The sequence below is a fragment of the Chelmon rostratus genome, chromosome 1, assembly GCF_017976325.1.
Source record: "Chelmon rostratus isolate fCheRos1 chromosome 1, fCheRos1.pri, whole genome shotgun sequence".
In the NCBI taxonomy this organism is placed as follows: Eukaryota; Metazoa; Chordata; class Actinopteri; order Chaetodontiformes; family Chaetodontidae; genus Chelmon; species Chelmon rostratus.
In genome coordinates this window covers 26859253-26877881 of record NC_055658.1, presented here as the reverse complement: position 1 = coordinate 26877881, position 18629 = coordinate 26859253, and the positions used below count along the sequence as shown (strand labels likewise).

Genomic DNA, 18629 nt, shown 5'->3' with positions numbered 1-18629 from the left:
TTCTGCTCGACCCTTTTGCATAGGAAATGTTGACATTTTTCAGGGGCAGCTGAAGTTCTCACTCACAGTGAGGATCAAACTACTCTCTAATTCAGCAACAGCCCATCAAAAAGTCAGTCTACTTGTACTTGGAACAATCTGTACCGGCTAACTGCACTCCTGATCTATAGGCCAGTGGCTCACGTGGGCGTTGAGACCAAAACTCCTACGTGAAACTGTCGCGGGGCAAACAGAGGAATGCTGATGTTTCAGCGAGATTGCAAAGCTGCTTTAAAGCTGCAGTGGAAAACTAGCCAACCAACTTGCTAAAAGCCATTGGCCTTGACATCCAAACAACAGGCTCGTATGCGCCCAACAGCTGAGCAGCTCACTTCCAAACTGATGTTTTTGCCATGTAATTGCTGACACAGAAATGCTGTTTATTTGTCCTTCACATTACCATCAAAATGAATCTGAATATATTCTTTAAAATGATGCCATCAGACCACTGGACCAGACACTTTCTGTATCTTTACAGAAAGTGTCTGGTCCAGTACATTCATATTCATTCAACCTGTGTTTTTCCTCAGATAATAAGACAAAAGCTTCTGTGAAGTAAGTTTGACTGAAACTTAGTAAGAAATTAATGGTTTTGGCTCGTTTGGACTGACTGAAATGTTCAATGTTCAATATAATCTGATGACCAAAAGACTAAAAATTTACCAAAACATATAGTTTTAGGTTTTCTTTGCCTTTTGTTGACTTTTAGTCAACTCGAGGTTGATACATGTGATAGCACCTAACAAGGACATTTGAATGGGACTAAGACTAAATAAGAACATTGCTGACAAAGTTAACACAAGTTTGTACAGCAGATATTTCTCCATAAGTGACTCTGTCAGTCTGCTGCAGTCAGTCTTCTGCACAAGACTAGTACATAGTATCTTCCTTAACTGGGTCAAACATGGTCTCTTTAGAGCATAAAGCAAGATGGTTGCAATATGAACAGAAGCAGTTTTAACCTGTCACTGTCAAACTCCATTCTTACTGTGTCAGCTGAGACATCTTTTTAGGCAAGTTCAGTGGAATTGGCTTTACTTGTGGAAGTGGCCACTTTTGGGCAAACATTTCATCCATTATTTCTTAACTTTTGACAGCATCTGTCAAAAACATCTGAATTTTAGGCATCAGCCTCCAAAGGACCAGTAGAAACTAGATAAAGTGCTCAAAGTAAGAACATTTATTGTCAGGGAATGTTCGGTTTCATTGTGGATTATATTTATACAAGAAGAAAAAAATTCAAAACGTTACATAATGAGTCGATAAGGGGTTTTCCTTCTTAAAATACAAACATTTCTCTTATCTGAAACCTGTCGATGTACCGTTAACTGATATATGCGATAATGTAAGTTTAATGTCTAAGAAGGATTGAATTAAAAAGAGCTCTGTTAGACACCATTATGTAAGTGGACTTTTTAGTAAGAATTCTCACATTTATTGGATGATGAAATATTATTCTACGATCCAAATTCAGCTGATGAATATCTTCAAGCTTCTTTTCTTTTACACTGTCAACCACCTACTATCCTCCTCCTTGCGTGGCAGACATGAATATCCCGTGGATTTATACAGACAAGGAGACAATCATGAAAGTAAATAGTAAGTGCTGAGAGCAGGGCAATGAAATGTCCGATTTCTCCACCGGCACAGTGCTCCGAGCATCTAAGACATCATCTCCCATTACTCTGATGAAAATTGCATGCTATCGGACCACAAGACTTGGCTCTCTCCCCGAGACTGTTAAATATGAAGCAACTTCCACTCGAATCTTGCTGATCTCTGCATCCTCACACTAATGAATCTTTCACCAGCAGCAAGAGCTTTGTGTGTGTCTGTGTGTACACGGCCGTGTGTGTGAGAGGCAAGATCTGGAAGAGTCTTATCTGTAGCATCTACCAGAGCTTAAGGCCCATTATGTTAAGTCAAAGTACGAGCGTGAAGCTCAGGGTGGTGTCAGTGAGCTGTTTAGCAAACATCCCTGCACGTACACGCTTTGGATTTTAAAAACACAAAGTAGACTTCAGTCTAAGTTTGCTCAGGAAACTCAGGTGTATGTTTTATCACCCAGTTAGTGGATAAAGGCTTCCTTCATATGTTACAAGCTTTAGGACATGTTTTTCCTTTCTACGATGGTGGTAGAGCCTTCATCCTCTGCTGTGTGCACAGTAATTCGAATATTTTCAGAGATACTATGTCTAACTAAATGCATACAGCTACAATTATCTTATGCTAATATGTCAGGTTCAAAACTTTGTAACAGAAACTTTGATATAGGATATAATAATAACACCACTGAGTGCTGTTAATGAGCATAATGAGGAACACAACATGCTTATCAAAGTTATCAAGTTCTTGACATTTGCCTCCCCCTCTCAGTGGATTGTTACTTAACTTCTGAGCTGCGGGCTGGTTGGCTCTGTTATGCACACTAAGTGCTATTGTGTGTTGTTTTTTACCACTTAATTTGAAATAAATTTGGCAGTGATTTAAATGAGATTTGACCCACCTCCACATGCACAGGCAGAGTGGACAGATGGAGCACCACGGTAATCTTTACAGTGAAAGCGCGCTCAGATTTATCAGACAGCCCGTCAACGTGTACAGCGGCTACAGGAGATAATGGAGCTCGCAAATACTCACAAGTGGAGTGCTGCTATTTGTATGCTAATGAAGTGGGAAGTATAAACTTCATTAGCATAGAAAAATCAACCCACACCTACCTTGAGTTTTCTTTGCTTGTCTTTTGTGAGATGCTTAGTTTGCCCATGTGCTTGCATTTATTTGGTAATGACAGGTAGATGACAGGGAAAAACACACTTGTTATAATCATCCCTGTTGGCTGCAAACGGTGGCAAGAGTTTAAATGTGGACAGAAAGTGTCAATTACAGAATAGTGTTTTGTATGATGCCACAGCAGAAGGACAGTGGTGGGGATGGTGGTACTGAACCGCAATGAGAAATAAAGAAAACTTAAAAAAAGAAAAAAAAAATCCCCTAAGTGGCATGCCAGATCTCTTAGGCACCTACGAAAGAGACATAGAGTAAATTGCAACTGCTTGGAGGAGAGAAAAGCCTCTTAAAGAAAGAATTGCTCACCAGGATCATGGCAGATAAGGCGATGCGGTGCTCTGGCTGACGTGATGATTTCAAAGTGAGTGCTGTGACTGCGTTTCAGAAATCAGAACTAACCCAATCTCTGATTGAGGTTGACATGACTGCTTGGTAGAGGGAAAAATACCTGCAGGTACTAAGAAGTATATTTTCAAGAAACAATGTGTGTATGTCCTTTCATTTTTAGGTGTATAGAGAAATGTTGTTCTGAATCAGTCAGTATTGGTTGTTTTTGAAAAACAAAAGGTATTGACTGGGTAAACACTTGACAATAGTCCTAAAATGTCAAAGTGTTCCTCTGAAAAAACAAGAAACAATATCTACACTGAAGACATAATCCTATTTTTTACAATGAATCCTCTTGGCAGTCACCTTTTTTTTTTTTTTTACTCCTAAAAGGGATTAAATCCTGAGCCCTTAGTTGAGTCTAGTGTGACCTTGACTTTGAGAAGCTCCAAACAAAAGACTGTGTCACATTGAGTTAATAATTTCATAGAGAACTAAATTTAAGTCCAATAACCAAAACACCCATAATGCCCTAAAGTAATTGGGCTTTACTTCCAAAGCTACCACACCATAGAATATAAAGACTGACATAAATTACTGAGAGTGCTGCTTGATTTAGACATGTTATTATTCTGAACAACCTCTGGAATCGTGTTTGCCCAACTGTTATATTTGGTAGTAATTATTTCCTGGGCTATTTCTCTCTGGAGAGTGATACTCAGGGCATCAGATTGACAAATAGCCACTTGAAAAGGAGGTAATAATCGGCTAACACTTAAATTCATATCGCAGACAGTGCATTATGTGCGCTCTGATGTGCGGTGAGGTGAATATTTTGGCACCAGGTTATATTCCATGATGTCACCAGGATGGGAGTTACAGTGTGAAATGAATTTCAATTTGAAAGTGTTTACACAGAGAGCAGAGGGAAAAAACCCAGCAGCCCGCTTTATCTTATCTGGAAAGTCAGAGAGAAAATTATACGGCAACATTCCAGAGGCAAATCCCAAATCCAACGTGCTTTCCATTTTCACTTTACAAAACAAACTTATCTTATTGTCATCCTAAGACATTGTAACTGCTGTGTTTAAACTGGGGTCACTGACAGTCAAATTGACCAGATATTGTGAAGTAAAGTCGGTGCTATAGGCCTTTTGATTGTAGATACTTTGATATGTCAGCAGGAAAACGTCAGGCGAAATTAATACGATTAATAAGGGCTGCTCTCCATTTAGCTCTACCTGTTCCAGGGCACGTCTAGGTTGCATATTGCCTCTCTGACATGGCCTGCTGTTGCACTTGAATGAGGCAGAGCCATTGTTAATTGTATTATTTGAGCTTTTCCCGCCATGACAAGTCAAAATGTCTGCTGTGAAAAAGGCCGATCGGTCATGCATCAGGTATACCAGATGGCTGTAGAAATGCGTTTTACGCTCAACCTGCATTGTTCATTCAACTTCCTTCACTTATAATTGTGGCAGTGAAGTGTAAAATTTAGTTTGAGACTTTTAAACAGTTCTTGTAGTCCTGAGAGGAACACAAGTTGACCATTTGGGGTGAAGTTGCACATAAAAACAAAAACCCCTAACTCCTAACCAAACTTACCTTTAGTTGTTTTTGTTTGCCTCTGTGATGTGTCATCACAACTTTTTTAATATCCATACAAATCCACCGCTAATAAGTCAGTGTAGTTTGAGCCATGCTACTTTCCATCAAAGAATTACACATAAGTTTTAAAGACGTTTGTTTGATAATTTTAACTAGTATTTTTAAACTGATTAAAAATGGGATTTTCTAAATGAAATGAGCAGAGATCATGATTTTACCATAAACACAGAAATATTATGGTGTTTATAAATAATCTTATGTCTTAAAAATGCACTGCTTAATTGTTTTTTTTAATTAGAAACAATGATTAGATAACTTAAATAATTAGATTTATTTCCCTTATTTACTAAAGCTAATTATTTGCTTGCCAATATGTACGAGGTTAAAAGTAGAGGTGTAACACTGTTTTCAGAGTATTTACAAGGCCTATTTACTTCACGATGAACAATAAAAATACTTCACATTGTATAAATGCAAGACATAGACCCTGTTTACACCTGGCATTAACGTGTCTCAGGTGATAAGAACCCAACTGGGCCACTCCTGTAACAGGTGACAGCCACCAACGCTAATGAAATGCAAGTTTTTTGTTTTGTCCTGCGCTCAACACGAGTAGTTAGCTGGACACCTTGGAGATGCATGATACACAGGTGAATGGCGACGTGTCTCAGCTGTTCACCTGTGATCGGATCACCCATGATGCATGTTGACGCCAGATGTAAACAGGCTGAGAAATGCATGTCTTTGAGACATCTTACAGTGAGACAATATCGTTAGTTCAAGGACAGCAGGACCACATCTACAGTAGATATATGGTACTGTGTATATCACTCAACTAATTCATTAAGTATAAACAGGATGGACTTTTACAACAACTCAGGCCTGCTTTTAGATAAACATTAAATCAGATGGAGCTGAGTGGAATACTGAATTACCTTGGCATGTGGCTGCTGAAAGGTGACTCTGGAGCTGTTGATGAGTGATGAGTATCTGAACAAGTGGGTGGGGGAGGTGGGAAATCTGTGGCTGCTGCTGGGCTGGTTGTGCAGGACAGCTGAGAAGCAGATGTGAACTGTGTCCTTCAGCGCCTTCATCTGAGAATCCTGTCCCCAAACAAGATTACACACACAAGAAGATTTCTCCATCCCTCCTTCCATCCATCCACATGAGAAATTTACTTAAGCATTAAAGCCAAGGGAGGCCATGCTTTAAAGTGACTTTAGAACAGCTAGGAGGCATCGTTAGGCAGGACATGAAGTGGAACTCACCAGGGTAATGAAAAAAAAAGCAACGTTCAAAAGATCATTTACTTTTAATCAATAATAATAATGGACGGACTGATTGGTTTAATTATTTTGCGACAGCCTCTGATGTCAATTCTCCTGAGCTGAGCACCAGAATTACCCGTTTTCCTGATCAGCACTTTTCTCTCCCTGCATTTTTAACTCATCTAACTTGTCCCCAGTGACAGTGTGTCAATAGCCACCTAGAAAAATAACATTATAAAGCATAAATTAAACCTGCTGCATGTGCTCAACCTGCCAAAGCTGAACTTTTTTAAAAAAAAAAAAAAAAAGGCCCTATCATAAAAATGTTTATTTTGGGAGTTGTTTTTACCTTCACACTTAACTTCCGTCCTCTAAACTACACTCTCTAAAACAGGTTTGTACAACGTACATTCATGTCTAATATGAATACGTTATTCATGACATAATTTAGATTTCTCTATGAAGTGTTTGATGTTACAGGGTTGTTGGGTTAGATGAGAGGAAAAGTTTAGTTATACAACCTACAAATAACAAAAGTTACAAAAGTATCACAATTACAGCAAAATTAAAATCATTAGTCACCCCCCCAATATTCACCTTATCCAGTGCAGTCTTCTCCAGTTCTTCCTTAGCTATAGTTAACTTGTGCTCCAGGTCCATTAGCTGCTGCCCCTGCAGGAAGACATTTGAATCAGCTGAGCCCTCTTTGGTCTGTGCAAACAAAGCATTTCTCCACCCCCTCCTCGTCTCTTCACCACTATCAATGACACAAATCGATTGAACAAAGATTTCAGATTCCTCTTCATTATTTTGCCAATCATCACTTTTGTCCTGACTTTTTTAAACTACACCTCACACACACAGTCATGCACATTGATCGAGCAATAATCCTCATGTACATTATACGCTTTTAGCACTCAGTGAATCCCTTGTGTCTTTAAACAGAGGAGTGCTGAAATCTCATACACCTTTATAATCATGGCTGCATTATATTAATGGATTCTTAGCTCGATTTTAGTTAATGAATGAAGCCTCTGGTCTGTAAGTGCAGAATCCGGAGGGTACAAGGAAACAGATGAGCATAAATTCATTCAAAGCCACATTAAAAAAGATCACATCTGTCCTTTTAGAGAGAAGAAAGGTTTAACCTTGACAGTTACAGGAGCAGACCCTCTGAAACCATCAAACCCTCTTAATGAGCAGGATTCTAAGGTTTAATCCCTGAGCTGAACACACACACAAAAAAAGCATTTTTTTTCAGTAAAAGGGTCAATCTAACTCCATTTCAGGATCAACAATAGTTACCTCTGAGGAGTATTTTATTATTGATAAACTAACAGTAAGAAGAACAGAAACTTGTGTCAGGATAGTTTGCATGCAGTCCATGTAAAACTGGCATTGGTGATGAACTTTTATTAGGTGTCTTTTACTGGCCTCTCAAAGTGATAAGCTGCTTGGTCTTGCATTCTGAAACACCCAAGGTCAACAAACCCAACAAACAGCATCCACCATCTCTGGGAAAAACTGCATGAATTATCAGAGATGGGCGATGAGGCTGATTGGTGATTTTTGGTGCGTTTTATAGACTTATGCAGTACCTCAGTGTGTTTTGTGACACGATGGAAACACTTGGCATATTTGCCGATTTCACCTCATTTTCATCTTAATTTCTGCCGGTAAAGTGGTAATTTTAGTAATGAACATGTCTGTTACTTGTGCCAGTCAACGGGGCAGCTGAAACCACGTTTAAGTTTTCCCTGACAGATGAGTCACGCAGTGACAGTCAAGGACAGGGCAACGTTCACCACCATGGGTTTACAAAGAAGCCAAAGAATGTGATCTGTCTCTCAGATGGTCTTTTTTTCCATTTACAGGGAGTTTGGGGCAATCGCACAAAGTCATTTGTAGCTGTTGGGCTGTGCTTAAGAGGGAATCCAAAGATAATAAAATTTAGGATGGGATACAGAAGGGCACTGATAAGAAAAGCAGTCCAATTTCAAAGAGACTAGCGACATATTATTGGATATTTGCCATTAAATTACTGGCAGTGGATGTTGATATGATGTTATAGTTAGACAAAAAAAAAAGAAGAAGATTTTAAATAGTTTGTTGCACTCAAAGCTGCCCGAGACGTTTCTGCATTTTCATGTGTTGGATTGAGAAGAAATATTGCAAAACAACACCAAGTGCTGAGTTTAAGAACGTGTAGTGCTGAATAATCAGGGTCCAGGCTGGACTGGTTCACAAGCACACAGAAAAACACGCAGCCTGCTTTTAGCTTGTCTTCTAAAGGATCTGAAGACTGTGTTTTTATAAGTGCATGCATGTGGCTGCGCAGCATTATAGTAGAGAGCTATTACATCCATTATACAGAGCATCATCAGCGTACAGTCCTCAGAGGGCTGCAGGCGCATGGCCACTGACCCAGAAATGCTGACTTTCAGGGTTAGTGCCTCCAAGTCTAAAGCTCCATATTTGTGTGCTGAGTCCATTATAGAGGTGTGGGGTCAGTGGGGTACTAGCCACTCTGCTAGACGAGGCATGCGACTACATGAAGCCGTCATTTTTCTTTTCTGTTTTTTTTTCTCCCTAAGCTGGAGGAGAAACAGCTGAAGGGATACGTTTAAAAGTGGACTGACAGAGAGAAGAAGATGTGAAGGCTTGAATACGGCTGCCAAAAATATTGTCTCGCAGGGAAATGCAGGGAAGGCACCGTCAGTTCCTCTGAAGGCTTTAATGTTATGGCTGAGGAAGCGGATGGGAACCTGTCTGTGTGTAGTGGTTTACAGTTAAGTACTGGGACTGCATGGTTTAGATTCACAGAGGTGGGTCTCCTTTTAGGTTGTCCTTCAAATCTGAGGACTATTAATGGAAAATTGACAGTACTGGCTGCTTTTCTGGTACTGTAGGTGCAGTATGGCCTCATTTCATGAATCTGCATTATTGCATTTTGTTAGTACCCTTTTTTGTTTTTATGGTTTCACAATTCTTCTTCTTTCTATCTGTCAATTTTAAGACAGACTGAATGGTTCTCAAGATAAAATAATTAGGTTTTGAGGTTTCTTGATTTTGTTCTGCCTCCAGTCTTGTCAAGTTGCTCTGTTTTTGTGTACTGTGACATTGTGCTGCAATATTCAATTTGATATGGCACAACAGCCATCATAACCAATTCAACTGCATCCCAGTCAGGGTGCCCTGATTGACATCCCCCCCCTGTGAGGCTGATGACATTTCTGTATCTTGAGCTACTATTCTCTACTTCCTGCTCCCTCGTCCCCTGCTGGGCTTTTGATCACAGCATATGGGGAATACATATGAGTTTTCAGGAGTAGCCAGATGGCTCAGGGGGTCAGAGGGACATGATGCGTTTCCCTCTGACCTTTCCATCAGGGGAAGAAAAAGTAGACTCCAAGCCATCTCCCAGAGATGACACTGAATGTTTTTACAAGACAAAGAGTATGATCAAATTAGCCTCATCCTTCTCTAACTGCAAATCATCAAAGACCATAATGTTTTAAAGGTCCACATGAAGTGTTTGGTGACATTGAGCAATAAGGTTGTGTTGTGTGAGTGACTGATGCAATTTAGAGACAACGATTTACGAGCAGTGACACCGAGCAAACAAGTCAATGCATCCATCATTCACAGGCTAGAAATAGAACAAGGAAGAGGACGTCCAGGGACAATATATTCTGTCATTGGGCTAGAAGCATTAAATTCAGCCTGTGAGGATTTAGTCCTTTATATTCATTTATGTCTGACATAGCTTTAGGAATGATGGGTCTGAAAGATCAAAACATACATTTAAAGAAATGGCATTATGGGGAATTGTGGCAGAAATGACGACTGACATTTTAACACTGCAAACAAGGCCTGAAAGGTCAGTGGCCATGTACCAGTAAATACCAATAAATATTACACAAGTGCTCAGATCTAAGAGCATTTAGTCATTGCAATAAAAGGGGCAGTGGAGGAGGCAGAGCAGTTTCTTGTTTGAACTGTTTATATTGTGCATGCGGAGGACGTACAGTTTGTGAGGAGGAGACACATTTTGGATGCACTATCATATATGGAACTCAGTGAATTGTAGCAATACATGATGCCATCTGTAATTTGTGTCTTGAAGTCTCCTGATGCATAATTCTGTATCAACTTCCTCCACTGCTGTCCACATCATTTATCCACATACCTCCCATGATTGAAAAGGATGGGATGGATCTTGCAAAGGGGAAAACGGAGGCCAGGACTGAGCGGTATGCGGTCTATGGGCTGGCCAATTGACTTTGCAGGCTGCTGACTGGGAGTGACTTTGTAATTGCAGACTGAATTAATTGGAGTACCACTTGTGATGGGATCACCCTTTCAAGGTGGCCTGAAGTACCTGTTTACCCCTGGTCTGGAGCTACTATAAAGCCACCCCACCTTCAGTTCGAACTTACCTTAAAAATTAAATCCTTTTTCCCGTACCGCAGTTCTTTCAGTTGAGCCTGGATTTTTTTGGACTGCAAGGGGAAGATAAGAAAATAAGTGTTAGCTTATTCAAATAGCGAAATTGGTTTTAGATCACGTAGCAGGATTCTGCCAGCTGCAGCAGAAGACTTCTTTGTGAGTGTTCCCTGGGCAAAGCTCTGGCTTAAAGGAAGGCTCTACTGAGAGTAAGAAAATATCAAATCCACCCTCCACTGAACTGCATAGTCCACACAATGATGCAGTCATGCACTGGCTTCTTGCCCACTGTCTAAACCTGATTTCTCCCTCCCACTACACACATTACCGACACCACCGCCACACACATGCAGGTCCCTAGGTCACGACGGGCTCTTGCCTGTCATCGCTAAGCAGCACACACACAAACAGAGCAGATCTTTGCTGCCGCCCCCAAACAGACACAGTGACCAGCACCGCCTGACATTTACTCTGCTGCTCCACATCAGTGGGCACATGGAACACAGAGGCTGTCTCCCAGATAGCCTGATACACAGCCATCCTCCAAGCTGCTCATGATGTGAGCATGAACACTGAAAGCCTCCACGCAGGACTCGGCAGCAGTTCAGAAGGTGTCTCTCCGTGTCTTCGGTGAGGCTACAAGGGTTTAATACCATGGGTGCTGTGAAGACTTCCAAGAGTGTAAATGAGTGTAATTGGTATGCAAATAAAATTGCCTTGATTCTCTGCCTTGAACCCAAGTAGAGTTTTAAAAGAACAGATCAACAGGTCGCTGTATCATATTTCAGTTCATGAGCTCACAGAACGAATATTATAATTTGGTGAAAAAAGAACCATTTTGATATCTAACCTATCTACTCTCTCTTTTTTTCAACTTCTTTATTTATATCGCCTCTGTATCTATCAGTGTGTCTATCTGTCTCTTTCTTTTGATTGATTAAAATGAATTGCAACTAAGTGCAGTGAAAACACAGTTAGCGAATAAACCATTACGTATATGGAGCATGTGACCTGAACGACACTGAAGAGACACTGATATGTGTGGATTGAGGTGATGACGCGTGATTGTATAAAGGATGTTATCACAGGGGCTCAGGTACACTTCACAAAGCTGTCGTTGGTAAACACAGTTTGTTTCCAATTGAATGCAAATTATTTTTATTGACGTTTTACACAGAGTCTGGACTTTTTTTAGCATGGGGGTTTTCTGTCTTTCTACCTACACATATAGCTCTTTTTTTCTACCCATCTATACGTCTTTCTATCTACTGTATCTCCTTTCTATCCGACTGTCTATCTCTATAAACCTCTCTTGCTCTCCTATCTATCTGTCTATCTCTATACTTCCTTGACACAGGCAGTAAAAATGTGACATGAGGTCTAATCTCCCACCAAAGCACACTGAACACGATGCTGAGGGACAAATTCACTTCAAAGGGTTTTGTGTACTTGACAAGCACCTGTGCCTCTTTATGAGAACGTTTATCTTGTTATTCCTCTTCCCAGGGTGCTTCCATGTCCCAAGACACCCATCTCTATCATGTGTAGCTGGATTCAAAAATTGCATCCTGGGGCTCCCCATAAAAAATTGTAAGGTTAAATAAACACAGAGCTACCTTAACAACTCCAACTCACGGAGGCGAGCCATATATTTGATTTGAGATTGTTAAGTCTGTTTTCCTGTGTCCCAGGCCATAAAATTAAATGTTAACAAATTAATTTCACTTGTATCAGTTAAGTGGAGCTTTTGAAATTCTTGCTGGTAATAGAATTAATCATATAAAGAGGCTACACAGTCAAACGCTGTGGAGTGTTAACTCATAAATGCAAATATGTGAATCACTAAATGTGCTGAGCTCTCAGAATTGCCAAAGCATTGGTCTATTATTTGCTCAGAATAAATCATGTGAGCTGTCTCCTCGACCCAGGAGCATCACAGCAGCATCTCTGCCTTGTTGTTCCTGATAGTTCAGATCCTGCGGGGGGGGGGGGGGGGGGGGGGGGGGCTGCATTTCAAATAGTTACAAACTAAACAAAATACAGTGACACAGTGTTTTATACGGTTGGTGCACTTGAACAGCTTTCCCTAACCCTTTCCAAATGTATCACTGTGAGACATCGTCCTTGTGAGGATGATGACAAAACTGTTAAATTTCAGCAGTCTGTCCCAAGGACAGACATGTTAATGTCTGCAAGAGTGTGTCTTTGACAGTTGTGTTCTGCTAGGTTTATTATTTATATGTTGTTGATGACAAGATCATACAAATAGAGGATACTACAGTCTGCCAGATTCTGGAGGGATTTGGACTTTTGAGGTTATAGGATGTTCAGGACGCTGTTTTGTGATTCATTCACTCTCGTTTTGTGTCAGTTGAACTAACTCTGCTAACTTAGTTAACCCCTTGACACCTGAATTTATTTCGAATTATATTAAAAAAAATATTTCTTTGTGTTTTTGCTTTCAAATTGATCTGAAATTTGTTTTGAAATTTGAGTTTGTTAATTTTTCTGTGTTTTATTTCATCAAAACAGCCACAAAATTGGCTTACAACCATTAGATTTTAACAACAATTAACAACAGGGGTTCTTTCACTTTGACCGGTCCGACGAGAAACCAGTGCATGCAGAAGGTTCCTGTGTGTTGAATATGCACAAACCGGCATTAGAGGAATGCATGCGCGATTCGGCTGCAATGTGGATTAAAGCGAATTCGTGACAATCGGCATTAAGGGGTTAACTTACAACAAATGACAGTATTGTGTAGCTATATATTAAGTTTGTTAATATATAGTTGTTAAGTTTCTGAAAAATCATTTGTCTACTTGAGAATACTGCAACAAACTGTAAATCCAAAATAGTCCTCTTGGTCTTAGCCCTTAAAAAATTGATAGATTTTAATTTGTTTGGATTTGCAGCCATGTTTGTATCTACACAACAAGCGTGCTAAGTCCAATATCCATCCTTCTTTTAGCTCTGTCTACACCAGCTCCTGAGAACAATATCAAGCTCTTTAGCTGCTAAATGCTCCACCATGTTCACCAGCTAGTTGCTAGTTTTGTCTGTCTGTCTTTTAGTGTTGGGCAGGTAGCAGTAAAGTTGTGCACTGTAAAACCAGAACCATGAGCTGGAGGGGAACTATAGAGTCAGGTGATAATGGTCTAAGGGGGGATTTATATGAGGAACATTTTTAACATTGCACAAAATTATTTGATGATTAGTTTTTCAATTTTTTTTTTTTTTTTTTGCTCTTTTACTTTCAGAAAGTTGTAATAACTTCGAGTTAAAGCTGAAGCCACACCATCCAGTTCTAAAGCTGGAGACATAATTCAGACATTAGAAAAAGTTTGGTATAACAGCCTTTAAGAGCCTCTCATTATCCAAGTTCAAACACCCTACAGTGTACAGGACACCGTGTGAGTGCATCTTGAATTGGAAACATGGAGATCATTTAAAAAAAAAAAAAATCTAATCTTAATGGAGCTCAGTTTGGTCACGAAGCAAATTTGTCAGGTTGATGAGAGACTTAAAACCAACTTAAAACAGTTGGCTGTCATTGTTATTGGAAAAGATGGAAGACAAAACATTGCTTAACTCTGAGCAAAGAGTAGACAGTTCTGTTTTGTATGTACAGACTGTACCTCTAACTCAATGTACCACAAATCCTCTCTGTGAGAGAACAGCACAAGTGCTCGACATTACAGCAGATACAAACGGGTGACATGACACCACGAGGTGATTGTAGATGTGCAAAAGCGTCCAGGCATCGTCAGCATACATTTGTATGTGCACTCACAGCGGGAGCACAACAGCATCACAGACCTGCTACGTCTCCTTCCCTGTTTAGGATGCCCTATTTGTCAGTGTGTCTGATTGGCTGAAGCATGCGAGCTGAGGCAGACCGGTAACTGGCTGGCAGCCAAAACTTATTGACTGGAGTATGCATTTTATTTCAATCATTTCAGTCAGTGTAATTTGATTTATTCAATGCATAGTGAATGAAGTAAAACAGCACAGTAATATATTTGTTCTAGTTACAGGATCTGTTCTCGTATGCTCCCTGTGCACATGACTTGTTGTATTGTTGGGTATATCACTGAAGCTGGGAACATGACATCTCCCAAAGCAACGCAGTATCAAAGTGGACAAACATCAAACATTCATATGTGTTGAAACTCAGCTTTGATTTCTTATTTGTGATCACTGGATGAGGCCTCAGACATTGTAATATTACATGGCACTAAACCCTATATGCCACCTCGTTGCTGCTTCCTGATGCAACAGAAAAGGTATAGTTGTCTGAGGGCTTGGAGATGCACACAGGGGGAGACGACGAGGCCATATATTGTATATGATGAGGGTCATGTGACTGACACAGTTACCCAAGACATCAGTGGTTACATATCACTTAACCAGCATCACTTAACATAAGACTGTGTTGATGTTGTTTGACAAATTACGCTCATATCCATATGTTTGTGCAATATTACATATTTCCTTTTACATTTTGTGCAACATTGTATAGCATTTACTGTTTTGTATATTTTATTCTTCTGTGCAATAGTAGTAATACTATTTATTGTTATTTTTAATCGGAAGGCAGCTTACATTGTTTTTTTCCACAGCTACTGAAGCAATACACACTTTTTCATTTTTCTTATATATTTTTTCTACGTATTTTATTTTTCTTTTATATAGTCAATTCAATTTTGCTTGTTTAATATGTACGAATATATAGTCTTTTTATTTTGCATTTTGTTTTTTCGAATGTTCTGCTGCTATTTTTTTTCTTCCCACTGCTTTCAATGCTGCTGTAATGCCCAAATTTCCCCGACTGGGTATGAATAAAGTTTTGTCTTATCTTATCTTATCTAACGTGGTACTCATACGAAACCCACACCAGATCTTACCATCACCAATCTTAAACATACTGTTTACATAACTAGTGCTGCATATAACACATTTCATTGATTCTTAAATTGTTTTGATTAGACAATATGAAAAAATGCCTGAATCACAATGACACATTCTACCTCAAATCAATATGTAAAAAACCACCCACATGAATTTTTTGACTCAGTTTTGCTTCAGCCAGTTCAGACTGGTAGACGTGGTGCTTTAGCACAAACATACTGTACAACTCTGCCCTCTCTGCCTTTCTCTCTCTCTAACACACACACACACACACACACACACATCCAAAGTCCATTAATAATTAGATGCAAAGAACATTTATTAAAATAACTGATGTTATTAAAGACTAATGTGATCCATTTTCTAGATCATTAATCATCCCCAAATACACAAGATGATGATGATAGCATGCTGCTCCATTCAAGACGCCTTGTAGAATTAATTACATGGGGCCATTCACCTTGAAATCAGTCTTTACACGATCCTCTCAAATCCAGCACGATGTATTTTATCTGCATGAGGTTCAGGTTACTTGATATTTCCATTAAATCCTGATGCGAGAACAAATGAAATAACAGAGCTGAAATACTGAAGTGTATCAACATTCCTCATCTAAATGATGACTGCGCAGCACCACCATAAATTTGGCAGAATGCAAAATAAATTCATGCTCTTGAGGAAAAGATGCATAACAGATTAAATGGCATCTCTCATGCTTTCCTTCACTGAGCAGTCTTAACCTTGACTTTCACATAGGTGTCCTGAGCTATCAGATGTTTCCCCTGAGGACATCACCGTCTGTTTCAGAAAGGTTTCAAGACGTTTTTCCAATGAAGCGAATAAAGAGCAAAAATAGCCAGATATGTATAGCAGGCAGCAGTAGGCTCATCATCATCATCATCAGCAGCAGCAGATTCTTTTATGGTTTAAATGGACGGCAGAATTCTCTAAGTGTTTGTGATTGGTGAAGTGAACAAGCACCAGTGGCCAGTGGCTGCCTGCCAGCGAGTTTCCTGACTGAACTTCATGAAGCCTGTGATACATTTTTCATAGCGACCTATACCCGTTCATACGGTCACGTTTGAACATTGACAATTCCACTGTTGTCTTTCCAAACTGTTTTTGAGATTCAGACAAAAAACACTGTACCAAGAAACACCTACTATGAAATATCTCTGGGTTTACAAAACTCAGGCATTCATTTAAATCATTTGAAATGATTTTAGTGCAAACAATGACAAATCCTTCAATTGCTGTCATCACTGAGGCTACTGGAATAACAAGGATAAGAATCATAATACATGTTTATCCTCATAGGAGCTTATAGAGTCCAAACTTGAGATGAGGTTAAACCAAATGAACTAAACATTAACAATGGGCATTAATATGTGCTTTATAATGACTAATTAAAAAAAAACAATATACTAATATTCATGCTGATAAGCAGCTAGTTAATGGTAAATATGTGTACCTTTCTATATAGTGTTACCAATAAACTTATGAGAAAAAAAAAATTTTTACTTTTTACTCACTTACAGATGCAGGGTCAGTTCATGCATTTTATGCTAACAGCAACCATACACCTTGTTTATATTGTTGTCAACATGTAATTTCATGTTTTCTTGTAGTAGTTTTAACCACACGCTGATTAGGAGCACCAAGCTTGATCCTCCACCTCACACAGCAGGCAAAAGCCAAGCACAAGTTAAAGCAGCTTTCTAAAACACCATTACCACACCAAATGAAATGTATTTCAAACCACAATGCAGGAATTCCCAAAGCCAATTTTCACAAGAGGTGAACACCAGTCACACATAAAGGAAAGCTGCTGTTTACTCACACAAATTCTTAAAATGTATCATGTGCAACAAAAGGAGCTTGTGCTTAGAAAGTTATCCAAGGCCAGCAAAAAGGATCTGGCTTAATCTCAGTTCTTGGACATAGCTTCAAAGCCCTGATTTCAGATTTAAAGATTTTATCGCGAGCATTTTTTTAAAACTCTCACTCGCTCAATCCTCTGAGGAAATCTTAATTGAAAATATCTTTGAAGCCTGAAGAGATTATTTCTAGGCAGCAATTAAGTAAAAGTTCAAGGGTAAACATGTTCTTAAGAGTTGATCTATGTTCAACTTTTGATGGTTTGGGTGGGTGGAAGCGCACCATCATGACTTCTATATAACCGAATGTAGACCCCATAAACAGAAGTTGTGTTTAATTAAGCATATCTCAGTGTCATACCAATAGACAAATTAAAATAGAATAATGTTGTTTGCAATTTCCTGCTCGAGTATCAATCTCTCTCTGTTGCTGTGTAATTACAGTGTGATTACAGGTTCAGTCTGCAAACCTTCCCCTTTGATCATAAATAACTTTCCAGGATGAAAGTATGGGTATGAAAGAATGTTTCCATCACTGATTTACTTCAACTTTTATAGCCTCCCAGGGGAATTGTAGACAGTGACCTCCAGTGATCCACCTGTGTCCAAGAAAATTCTCCCAGCTATTTATTCCCTAAAGACCTTGAAGGCTACTTGCTTTTATAATGGTTCTGCAGAAGTAATCAGGCTGACAAAGAAGCACTGGACAAGGACACAACTCAGTATTTAAGACTACAGAGCGTAAGATATTATCATCTACAAGCACAAATCCAACCAGCCATATTTTACCACCATTTAGATGATTTCCTTTGCTGTCGCTACGAAAATTCTGGCTCAGTGTAGACTGACCGACAGCTTCAATCAGGACCCTCTTCATAGCCTTTGTACTCTTTCCATCTCCTGAAGTGTTATAATCAGACTTGGCTGCGTGGTCAAATGTGCCATCATCATCTCAGAGTTTGAATATGTGATGATGGCTTGGATAAGCTTAGCTGGTGAAAAGTCAGGGATGTCCAGATGGAGGATTTGTAGGAGGAAAGAGGCCTGTAATTTCCAGCACCAATTTCCTGTGTCTCAATAGGATCTCGAGAATAACCTTCGTGTTGGAGCATACTTCAGGGCCGATGAAAAACTCTCAAAGCTTCATCAAGAGCTTCCAAACACCAAATTGTCTTTGCGGACCTCTGAACTGCAGTGTGCAGATAACTGTGGTCAGTTTGCAGCTTCAGTCCATCATTCCTGATGCAGGAATTGAGGCCTCAAGACAAAAGTGATTTGCCCAGAAAATCCTCATCCTCAATGATGAGTCTATTTATTATCGTGTTAATAATGATGCATAACCTCAAATTAATTATCTATGTCC

General features: G+C 39.5%; 1 protein-coding gene across 1 annotated transcript in view; it reads right to left on the bottom strand.

Annotated features, from left to right (window-relative positions):
* The window catches only part of luzp2 (leucine zipper protein 2), a 141533-nt gene that overhangs the window by 12176 nt on the left and 110728 nt on the right, over positions 1-18629 (bottom strand). The window contains exons 7-9 of the mRNA XM_041942812.1: positions 10472-10534; positions 6630-6704; positions 5700-5867 (exon numbers count right to left, since the gene is read on the bottom strand). Coding sequence (XP_041798746.1) covers positions 5700-5867; positions 6630-6704; positions 10472-10534 — 306 coding nt within the window. The remainder of the gene's footprint in view (positions 1-5699; positions 5868-6629; positions 6705-10471; positions 10535-18629) is intronic.